This window comes from Netta rufina (assembly GCF_964035555.1).
Source record: "Netta rufina genome assembly, chromosome: 1".
Taxonomy (NCBI): domain Eukaryota; kingdom Metazoa; phylum Chordata; class Aves; order Anseriformes; family Anatidae; genus Netta; species Netta rufina.
Window position 1 is genome coordinate 194,101,143 of NC_140123.1, and position 12,399 is coordinate 194,113,541.

A 12,399-nucleotide genomic window follows, 5' to 3' on the forward strand; every position below is an offset into this window, starting at 1 on the left:
ACTTTAATTTAGAATTTGCTATATTGGTGTTGCAGTACACATACACCTGAATCACAGCTTTTACTTTTTCTAAAATTTGTTTAAAATCACTATTATTTCTAGCTCCATTGATTACTGATGCTTTATTTGATTTCTTTGGTTAACTTCATCTTTGAATACATTCTTTAACTTGTACTGTAAATTCAGCTCTCTTTGCTTTTATTTTCCTTATATTTTATGGACACAGCTGTTATCATACATCACTTCAACCACAGTATGTTTTAACCCAGAGTGTCTTTTTTATCTTTGGAGATTGTGCGTTTATGGCCATTTATTGAGTGCTAGTCAGACAATTCCAAACTATCATTAAGACCTTCTTATATTAGAATCTGTGTTCCATTCTGGCTATATTAAAGGTTCTGTTGTCTTTGAAATGCTAACAGTTGATGTATTTCTTTATAAATGCTACTAGACCAGAATCATTGTAAGGTGGACTACCACTTAAATCACTTAAACCAGCGATTAACTTTATTTTGCCATCAGGATGAAATGTCAGAAACTGTAATTTCTTTGTTAAAACTCAATATTTTGATAATGTAATTCAGTCATATGTACTGCTAAGCTTTGTTAATCATTTTATATAAAAATTTGCCCACAAGATCAAATTTATTCTGGATGAGGTGAAAAGCATCAGGGAACTGAGTATTCACTTAATCTATTTCAAATATTTTTTAAAAATTAACTTGCATTATGCTGCATTTTAAAACATGGTTGTGTTAATGACTGTATGTGCTTTTTTAATGGATATAATGGAAATAATACAGGTTTTATTTAACCACTGATAGATATAGTAGGCACAACCATTTTTACAAAATTACAATCATCAAATCAATGTCAGATCCAGATTTTAATTACATAGCTGAGCTATTCTTCATTTACACTGCTATGGCAATGTGTCAGATCACCTATCTCAGTTCTTACTGATCAAAATATTAGGTCCTCTTGAATCTGAGTGTACATGCAGATTAATGGAATAAAGTGTGTGTATACTCAGGATTTGTATGTACTTGTCTATTTAACTTATGTTAGTATTCTGTTTTGTTGTTGTTGTTGTTGTTGTTGCTTTTTACCATGACATGGCTAGTAAAGAGAAATATCTATATCTGTGTCCATAGCCAACATCAGTTGGCTATAGAGAAATAAAACTTTGTGCTTTGTCTCTAGTGCCTTTTAAGAATTAATGTGTTACTTATCAAGCATAAAAGCATGCCTTTTATGACCGTAAAGGCAAAGGTAAGCCTAATACACGTTAGACGGACTCTCAAAGGAAAGTATGACTCATCTATCATGAACATTCAGAAATAGAGGTAAAAAGAAATATTTATGAATTCCAGTTCCAATTTAGCTTGTGATATTTAAATAAATCTACTGCTGAACCTGAGTAATAAAGCTGTACAAATGTTTTATATTATGGCATCTGGTTACAAGAATTTTTATATACTTCTCTGAGATCCAAGTGCAAAACCTGCAGTTTAGAGAAGCAACTGACATCCATAAATTCAATATGTGGGTTTCATACTCCCACTTGATTTTTTAGTGTTTACACCAGTGTAAGTCTTGACTTAGGTATAACTACTACCATACACTATAGTGCTTTACAGGTCCTATCAGAGATGTTATCTATGTCCCTGATTTCAGAATAGAGTAGGTCTGTGAGCCAACAAAAGGAGGACTACTTGCACAAAATTAACAGGCAGATAAAAGCCCGTCGGGATTCATGGTGGTATTTTCAGGTAAAGTCTAGAAAGTATGGATACAGGGATACATGTTTTTCCTTCACACACAAACACACAAAAATCATTCAGCTAGGAATTACAGAGCCTGTTGCAAACTTCTTTCTTGCAAGATACTACACAAAGTTCTTTCATATTGATGTATGTATATTAACATTGGCTTCTTTCCTTCCACAGATGTGTTATCTGTGCAATCTGTAAAGTTAAAAATAGTAGATTTTTTTTTCTTCAGTTTTATGTAGAGATAAGTAACCATTCCTAGTACAAATCAATGGAGTTTGAGAAGCAAAGGAATCTTTCAGATTTGTTAAAATTGTTCTGGATTTGTTTACAATATAGTTCTTACAGCTGTGCACCGACTAATCAGTTCAGAGCCTTAAGTTTCAGCTAAATTAGTCTAATTGTTGTTGTTGTTGTTAATTGTATTAGCCTTACCAGATATTTTTTTTTAAAGAGTAGAAAGAGAATACTTATTATATCCTATCAACTGTTCAGGACAAAATCCATTGTAAGCACAGACACATGAAGTTAATGACATGATTTCATTTCTGATTTCAACAGCTTCTTCTAAAGCCAAATTGACGTAAACAAAAACAAAAGGCAAATTTATATATATTTTGATTTGAAGGTTGTATGGTGAGACTCAATGTTTCAGCCTTTAGCTAAGGAAATAACTCTCACTCTTGCAAGTATCCCTGTTTAAGTCAGTTTATATAAATAAAAAAATTATCCTCCTGAGCAAACATTTGTTATGGATCTTTGCCCTTAGATTATAGTTTTCCACATGCTATTCTGATTACTAAAGAGATAGTTAGTGGATTATATTGTTCTCCATCATAAGATGTTTGTCCTTGTAAAAAAAATATAGAAAAAATATGTGAGGAGATGACCTGGAATGGAATGTCAGGGGCAGAAGTGTGTCCTCACAGACAGATGGTATGCAAGGTCTATGATTACAAGCCAAGAAGGCCAAATGTGTTTGTTTCCATACTATGTAATAAAAAGTAAAATATTCTGAGAATAATCTATATGAAAAAAAAAAATGCTAGAATAGTGTCTGAACAGTTACTTTTAACTTGAACTTTGCCTGAATGCAAGATCATTTTCAAGTGAAGTTAAACCCGTGAAATGTCTTGTCATTGGGTAAACCCCCAATTTAGCAATGCATGTGATGAAAAAGCACTGAAATACACAGTCATTTGTATTTGTGCTCAAATGAGGAGATTTAACAGGGGTAATATATTTCCTGAGAAAGAGGAAGTTTGGTAGAAAGACTCAGTGAAAAGTTAGTTGACTTCCTAAAATTCTGCTGGTTAAATGAAGGCAACCTGGCTTTGTGCTATTCCTGAGCACAGGAATAAAGGTCTGTAATGAAGGATAGATTTAGGTGAGAGGCTTGTATATTTAAATGGTATCTTTTTTGCTTATTTTTTTCCTGTCTTTTAAGTGAAACTCCTTGTTTCAAGTAGGCTGTCTGTCATTTGATGGCATTTGTCACAAGTTTCTAAAGAAAGAATTACAGGTGTTTAGTCAGACTAGCAAAGTAATGGATGTATAACTTAGGTGTCTCACTTTAATTGCTGGAAACACAGTGAAAATCTGATCCTAAAGCAGGTAAGAGCATAAAAGCTGGTCCAAGAAGAGGTGCATTTAGGTACAAAGGGGCTGTACTGTCTTTTGTGACTCTATCCATACTTATGTTTGGCTTTCAGCATTTGCATTCAGGTATTAGAACTTAATTCATCCTTGTTTATGCCAGTGGCATCCACCTACAGCTGGCAGAACTACTTTGCTGTTTCCCAGCTATTATATATTTTTCTATAAAATCTTGTACTAACAACAGGTTAGTATAGTGTGTACACCCTGCATGATCATGCACTACATACCAAAAATAAAATCTTTCTGCCTGAGCCTTTCATCCTCCTTATTGCCTGCTCCTGCCATTGCCATTGGGCTGGAGGACATTCATGGCCACAAAAGGAGCTTTACTTTGGGGTTGCAGGTAGCCTTTTCAGCAGATAGAGGGATAGGCAATTTCTTGGCCCTATTTCCATTCTAGATAGTAGAAACCAAAGTCATCACAGCTGGAAATGGGATGTTTCATGACCTCCTGATGGCAAGCAACATGGACTCTGTCCTTTATATTGTCCATTGAGTAATGGCTCTAAAAGAAGTTTGTCTTCAGTATAGTTTGCAAAACAACTGTTGTTCATTCTCCACTTATTGTGCACAACCTTAATTTCAGGTCCAAGTGGGTACAAGTTGTCATACAGGGACTGGAAATCTACTGTTCATCAGCATGATAGAAATGTGTAAAAGAAGTATTCACAACTGCTATCACGTTTCTAGGCACTCAGTGAATTGTTTCAGCTGACATAGCTTCTGAGTTTCACTTAATTTACGGATTCCCACTATCGTGTAAGTGGGAAAAGTAGGCTTGAAGGCAGTGCATATCCATAAATCAGGGACATCATACTTCATCCTGTTTTATGACTACAAATAAAATTTTTTTGAAGTTGGCTCACACTTTTCCTCCCTTCTTCCACAACTGATTAATTCTCCTCGAGCCTTTGCCTCTTCTCCTCTGTTCTTTCTCTTCTGCCTTCCCAATAATCTTGGAGAAAACACTGTGCTGGGCTTCAGTAACAAATCCTTGGATCAGAGTAGACCACTGCTGGTTTTCTAATGGTTCTCTAGATAAAGTTACAGTAATGGGAACTGTATGGTGATACTTTTCACAAACATTGCCCCATTTTGACATGCTGGTTATGCAGTTCATACAGCCTGTTTTATGTGGTTTTCAAGACTATGTAGGACCAGCCTTAGTAGTTTGGAGTTCTTAGCTTTGAATAGAACCATGACATTAAGTGTTAAGATGTGTAGAAAACTTATATAAAGGAAAAGACACGCATTCAAGGACAAGTAAGTTTATTTCTATGGAAACATTGTCAAGCATGGCCCATGTCTGCAGTGAGAAGCTAAGCAGTAAGAAGAACTGGAAGTCAGAGGCATAAATAAGGTGAGCATGGGAAAAGGAAAATGGCACTTCCACACGAGGCTAAGAAATTACTGGGTCGAGACAGGGGAATATTTTCTTTCTCACAGCAGAGCTAGTTAGTAATGTGAACTTAAGTGAACAGCATCTTTAACTCATAAATGATGCCAAAATAAATATCTGAGAGTGGCTTATCTTTAATCTCATTCAAACAAATGAAAACCAGCTCTGCTTTTCTTTTCTCAGGCCTGCAGAAAATAGGGATCGTCCTTGCTATCCTGAAATAATTTGCAGGGAATCTTAGAATAAATAAATCAAACAGCAATAAACAAAATATATACTTCCTTTGGCATATTCACTTGAGTTCTGCTTCCTGACTGTAGGACTGGTTATGGACAGTTTCTCCTAGATATTCAGGAAACAGCATCTACAGAATAGACCACATATGAGTCTCTTAAATGGCCCTTAGTTCAGTTTAGGAAAAGGAGTTTACCTGGCAGCTTTGTCAAACGTAAGGATTGAAGTAGGACTGTCGGGCTTTTCCTGGTGGTGCAGTAGCTTTTCTGCTGTTTCTTATTTCAGGAGATCTGCACAACCACATTTTTTGACAGGTTCCATACAAGTTGCAGATTTGACTTACTGCCCCAAAAGGCTGGCTCCAGACTGTAAAAACAATTCAACTTTGATAGAGCCAGGTCACCTTAAGTGTTTTCACTGAATGTACCTAATTCTCCTTACTTGTAACTGGAAGAGGAGGAAAAAAAGGTTTTCTAAATACATATCCCAGGAAACTGTATTGCATTCCTGCTGTGGTTTCTCCCCATGGCAAAATTGGGCTCTTATTCTATTTCCTATTTATTCCTTATTTCCCTCCTTGTACCAGAAAGACTGTCTCACTGGGCCAAACTGCTGCCCTAAAGGCATCTGAGGAATCACCCAAGAGGTGAATAAGCTGCTGCTCACACGTGTTTTTTGTAGAATTAAGTAGGTGGAGCAGTTTGCTCCTGGTGTTTGCTGAAGACCTGCATGGATATGTAAGGCAGTGCATTCTGTATGGCAGTGGCTTCTGGGGCTTGGGGGTGATCTACTTTGAGCCAAGCTCCTCCTTCTCACAACCATGTTGTTGACGGAGATGATGGTTGAGCACAAACCAGGCTTTGAGCCTCAGTTTCACCTATACAAGCCAGCTGGTATCTACCAAGCCCAGGGAAGCGATGTGGGCAATAGGTGACTTAGAGCTTCAGTTCAAAGTCAAGACAGAATTATCGTGAAATGTTAATATAGACAGAAGCTCAGAGAAGAAAATTTGGTGCAGGTAGCACTGTAGTTATGACAGTCACGTTCTTTATATTATTTTATTTATGCTTTGAATTATTATAGAAATAAAATTCTTTTCATCTGTGTGTTCAATTTGGTATCTTACCAAAGACTCAATAAACAAAAAGACAGCCAGCTATAGTTATAAAAAGTTGCAGCATAATGAAAACATTAGTGCTTAGAAGATTTCATAACTGTCTGTTTCCCTTCCATAGCTATTTTCTGCTGGAAAACTCTCAGGCTCCAAAGTAGCTGAGCTGAAGGCGAAGTACACCCTGCTGCATGAGACTGTGATAAGGTACAATATTTACAGATTTCTAAAGATCTCCTGCTTCTTTGTGAATTTTTGATTTTACAACTTACACTCTGCCTTTGTTTAGACTTTGCATAGACAAAACATTAAATTTTTAAAGTAATTTTCTGATAATGTTGAGGTCTAATTCTCACTTAAGATTTTCTTACAGTGATTTCTTACAGTGTGAAAGAGGAGAAAAACAATATTGTTCAACACAAAGATTCAAGATAATCTGAGGTTTATAAATGCTCATATATAATATCTTTGTTTTTAATATAAACGTAAGAATAATGGCAATGGAAGGAAGTACAGACTGAAGTAAATAATACATAAGTTTAAAATAAAGATACATTTGAAGATTATGTGGCCAGAATTGTAACATGACAAGACTCGAACCTGCTGAGCCAACATATTAGAGAGTTTTTAAGAAGATAAAGGCCTGTTTTTAAGAAGGAAAATAAGACTATTTTCACAGCTAAATAGATGTGAGGATATTCACAGTCACATCAGACAGGTCTGGTAAGAAATTTGAAAGGTTATAACCTGAAGCTTCAAAATATGATTCAAACTCTGAAATTCAGTGTGGTAGTTGTGAGTCTGCCCTGCTCTGGTGCTTGCTAGAGAGGAGACAAGAGAAGGGATCGTGTTCTGTGCCAGGCTTGAGCAGGTCTTGTGGGAATGGAAGAAAAAGAGGGACGAGATGGTACAGTTGCACTGTACTGAATGATGTCTCACAGACAGAGCAGCAGTATTGCAATATTTGTAATTCATATTTGTGACTGTAAAGTTTGATCCTGAAAACCAAGTTTTCCTTAAGGTTGACCAACTCTTCTAGTTTCATCCCCATAAAATGGGGATCTAGAATATGGCCCTGGCTGTGCAAAAAGTCATCTGACTTTGTTCAGATTAGTGCATGGCAAATGTTTTGGAGAAGTGAAAAATAAACCAGAACTTCTAAACCAGTCCAACTCCTTAGAAAGTGTAAATTTAGCTCAGAGCTAAAAACGTTATGTGGATTTGGGACTAGTTGATTGAGAAGTTTTCTACTACACCAGTATTCATGGAGTTGAAGGAGGACTCCAGTAACTGCTGATCTTGATTTACTTTTAGCCAGTGGAATTTTTCAGTCTTTGGCTGGAAAAAATACAATCATGTTGCTACTTATTTTATTTTGTGTATTTGTATAGAATTCCTTTATATAGAACATTCTTCTATATAAATACAGTTTCTTTGTGTGTATTATAAGTGGAATAGGGCCTGAGAGAAAACAAGACTTTACCATCTTTTCTCTCATACATATAACTACTGTAAACACCATTCACAAAAAGCGTGAAAATATTAGATGACAAATTACATATCTCATTCTTTCTATGGTTCTTACAGTAGTACATAACTGCCATACTTCTACACAAAAGTCAGAGAGCATTGTGTAGCACTCTTTAACGTTGATGTAGCCATATGTTAAAGTGAAAAAAAAAACACACATGAATTAGCACTAATGATAATTCCCACAGATGCATTTGTCTTACTACTGAAAGAAAGCAAGGGAAGTAAACTACCAGAAATTCATCAAAATATCTGTTATATTTTGAGGATTTTTCAGACATTAAAGATGGGATTCATTTCTCAATATGTTGACATCTATAGACATGCACATCTAACTCAGTATCTAAAGTCCATTAGAAAGAGAAAGTCTCAATAGAAAGAGAAAGGGTCCATACACTTCCTCCTTAAACAGACATCTGTAAGCATCTGTTTTTTATTATTGTTGTTTTCCGTTGCCTAAAACAAAGTTCTGATGATGGATTCAATATATGTTTATGCTGTTGGTCTCAGTCAGCTGAAGCCCTGCCCAACCTTGGAAAAAGTCACAGTTATGAAGAGCAGGAAAAATACTAAAAGATCCTAGTGCACTCATAACTCACATCATGTTCTTTTCAGCCTGTACTGAGAATGACCCTTTGTGATAATTTATAAAGCATTTGTTCTTTTCCTATAATCAAACACTCAAAAGAATCAATACAATTTTTTAATTTTTATTTCTTCACCTTTAAATATGCAGTACAATTCTGTGGAGCAATAATTTTTTTTTTTCCCCACCTATTACAGTTAAATTTTGTTTCTTCCCTATTTAGTCTGCAATGCAGAATGTCTTCTGTGTACCAGTGTTGTTACAATGACATGTGGAAAGAAATTATGCTGGATGAGCAGGTCTTCAAGTCATGGGTGTTTTTTCTTTTAGTTGTAGAACCCAAGGGAATAGCATGAAGCTGTGTCAGGGGAAGTTCAGACTGGAAATTAGAGTAGAGTGGAGTAGAGTAGAGTAGAGTAGAGTAGAGTAGAGTAGAGTAGAGTAGAGTAGAGTAGAGTAGAGTAGAGTAGAGTAGTTCAATTGGAAGGGACTTTCAAAGATCATCTGCTTGACTGTTTCAGGGCTAACCAAACATTAAAGCATATTATTGAGGACATTGTTCAAATGCCTCTTAAACAGTAACAGGCATGGGTCACAAACCACCTCTCCAGGAACCCAACCACCGTCTCAGTGAAGGACCTTTTCCTAAAAAGTGTAGATCCTCGTGACAGTTCCACCAGACTATTGTAACTGATCTCTCTGGTATGGATTTGTCTAATATGATGAATGCAATTAGTATGTTTGCAGATCACTTTTAAGGCTGTTGCTAGAGTGCACAGTTATAGTGTGGTCCTTTACCTATAGTGGTAAATAGTCCTTTCAGATTTGCTTAATTCAGCATTCTGGAAAGCTGAGAGATGTCACCTGGCAGATAACATCTTTGACACGGCTTCAAGCTGTTATATGTTTCTGAACTTGTGTTTGCTGCACTACTGAAGTTCTGGGAACAGGCTGTCCTACCTTTCTGGTGCCGTCTCACCCATCCTCTTTGAAGTGGGGCTGCACCTGAAGCTTAAGTACCTGAACTCATATTTCATCCCTGAAAACTCATTTATTCATATACAGTCATGTGGCCCAATTATGAATTTCATGTTTATCATCAGGGTTTAGGAACCTGATATGAATATTCTCATGCGCCAAGCTGTAAGAAAGTCAGGTAATGATAGTTCATTGACAGTTTGTGAGTCTTATCTTCTTAAGCCTTCTTAAGCCTTATCTTCAGTGAAATTTTTAATCACTTCATAAATCCCAAAGCTGCCACATCAGACTCAGCAAGCATATTTCTGCACTCATGGGATTCTATTTGTGCACATTGTGTATATTTTCAGTTATTTCTTCATCGGAATTTAAATCTTCACATGAAAAAATGCTGTTGGCAACTACAGTGAACAAGATCTGGTCCAGATTCAGCACTTTCTTTTTTTTTTTTTTTTTTTTTTTTTTTTTTTTAAAACTTTTTATTACCTTGAAAAAAGTAAATCATAAGTATTTTGTTTTTATTGAACTTACCTTTATGAAATCTTATGTAAAATTTTAGTTTTAGTTAAGAATACATTTTAAATGAGTGTGTATTATTGTGTCCAATTATATTTTCTCCCCAGTTCAGATTCATTATTTTGGATTTATGTAAGTAAGATCAAACTATTATATAGGATCTTGCATAGATATCTCAATTTATTTTTCTATTAAAAAATTATGTAAATACATCAGCACATGAAGTTCTTTGTTCGTGATAAAGACATGCTCTTGTATCCTGTTCAAGTCTGTGGTTTTCTTATTCTCTGTTTTAAAAAAAGGAAGTGGTTATCTAAGTAGAAATGTTACACAGAGCAATTTTTTTTTCCTCTTATGTTATTTCAGCTATGTTTGTGCAGTATAGTTAGTTTTGTATAATTTTTTTTTATATTTACAATGTTAGCCCTGTTCTTTGTTGTGATATGTAATTTGTTCTTGCTTAGCTTGTAATATGCTCACAAATGTATATGCCAGTGTGGCCAGCAGGTCTAGGGAAGTGATTGTCCCCTGTACTCAGCTCTGGTGAGGCCGCACCTTGAGTACTGTGTTCAGTTTTGGGCCCCTCGCTACAAGAAGGACATCGAGGTGCTCGAAAGAGTCCAGAGAAGGGCAACGAAGCTGGTGAGGGGTCTGGAGAACAAGTCCTACAAGGAGTGGCTGAGAGAGATGGGTTTGTTCAGCCTGGAGAAAAGGAGGCTCAGGGGTGACCTTACTGCTCTTTATAAGTACCTTAAAGGAGGCTGTAGCGAGGTGGGGGTTGGTCTTTTCTTCCATGTGCCTGGTGACAGAACAAGGGGGAATGGGCTAAAGTTGTGCCAGGGGAGGTTTAGGTTGGATATTAGGAAGAACTTCCTAATATCTGAGAGGGTTGTGAGGCATTGGAACGGGCTGCCCAGGGAAGTGGTGGAGTCACCATCCCTGAAGGTCTTTAAAAGACCTTCAAAATGTTGAACTTAGCGATATGGTTTAGTGGAGGACTTGTTAGTGTTAGGTCGGAGGTTGGACTCGATGATTTTGAGGTCTCTTCCAACCTAGATAATTCTGTGATTCTGATTCTGTGAAATGTCATCTTTAAGTTAGAAATTGCTAGAGATTCTCAATATTGGAGATTATAAATTGCTTTGATTTAAAAAAATATGCTAAAAATTAAAAAAAATAATAATAAATTATTTATATTTTTAATCAATAAAGGGTAAATGATGGAGTTCTTTATTCTTCCACATCATTTGTAACAGGCCATTATATAAAACTTATATTGTGACAATATTGAGAAGTTATATACAATGATTTTTGTAGCATGAAGACTAGGTTTATATGTTTTGCATTGTATAAGAATTTTCATGTTGCAGTTCCCCTTAAAACTCTTCCATAATTACCAGTGTATTTTAATAACAGCCTTTAAGATCAATTACTCAGCTGTCACCACAAAGGCTCCTAAGCATATTATCAATACCAGTCTTTTAGCATTGAAAGGCTATTACAATTTGTTTCTGTGAATCCAGACTTCGGAGAAGCAAGTGAGATCAGATAATTGATCACTTCTACAAGTCTTATCATACATTTCCACAGAGTCCACAAATGTAACTGCAGCTTGGGTATCCTTAAGAGCTACTTCATCTACCAGTGACACTCCAGTGATAGCAAGGTGCAGTTCAGCACTGAGTCAATGTCCAGGTGTTTGCTTAGAGCTTGGAGATGTTGTATAGCCCAGAGGTGTTGTATAGCCCACATGGGCCCTGTTCTAGTGAATACCTTGCTTTTTTTGGTCACCACACTGATTCAGATCTGACTTGGGTGTATTTACCTGAAATGTTGTCTCTTCACTGATACTAGGGCGTGCTAGACAAGTAATGTAAACTAACTAACCTTGCATCTGGTTAAAATTAGATGAGATTAATCCCATACCAACACTACGTATGCAGGAAAAAAAAAAATCACATAAAATTCCACTGTTCTCATGGGTTCATAGAATAATTCAGGTTTGAACAGACTTCAAGAGGTCTCTGGTCCAACCTCCTCTTCAAGAGAGGGACAACTATTAGATCAAACCAGATTACTCAGGGCTCAATCCAGTCTCATCTTCAAAACCTTTCTTTAAACATTATAGATAGGTAAGGAAATATAAATACTAAGCTTGTGCTTCTTATTGACCAGTTCTAAATTTTTTTATTTAATGTAGCTTACAGAAATCTGAGATCCAGCTATTGCAGGAAGCCAAATGTCTTAGTGAAAACCTGGAACAACAGCAACATGAACTGGAAAAAGCAGAACAGTTCCCTGAAGAATCTTCCAGTGAAGTTTGCCGAATAAGACAACAACTTCTTAGTTGCCAAAATGAATACAATGCTATTAAAGAAAGAGAGTATGAAATTCAGTTCAGAGTGAAATGGTAGGTGATAATGGTCAATCTCCACTTATTTTAAGTATAGTTTATCTAGAAAGATAATAACGTAACCTATTATTCAGTCTCCTCGCCATCTTACATGGATACATTTCTTGACAGTTATTATAAAGCAAATTGCCATGAATTTGCCGTAGTAACCACAACACTTTAGTGATAAATGAAATTACTCTGAAGTGTGATTTATACAGT

The 12,399-nt window shown here is 36.0% G+C and overlaps 1 protein-coding gene across 1 annotated transcript in view; it reads left to right on the forward strand.

Moving 5' to 3' along the window:
• CCDC146 (coiled-coil domain containing 146) overlaps positions 1 to 12,399 on the forward strand; it is a gene marked incomplete at its 3' end in the record, with an annotated part of 67,538 nt that overhangs the window by 23,903 nt on the left and 31,236 nt on the right. The window contains exons 2-3 of the mRNA XM_084306357.1: positions 6,300 to 6,382; positions 11,986 to 12,195. Of these exons, the coding sequence (XP_084162483.1) occupies positions 6,300 to 6,382; positions 11,986 to 12,195 (293 nt within the window). The remainder of the gene's footprint in view (positions 1 to 6,299; positions 6,383 to 11,985; positions 12,196 to 12,399) is intronic.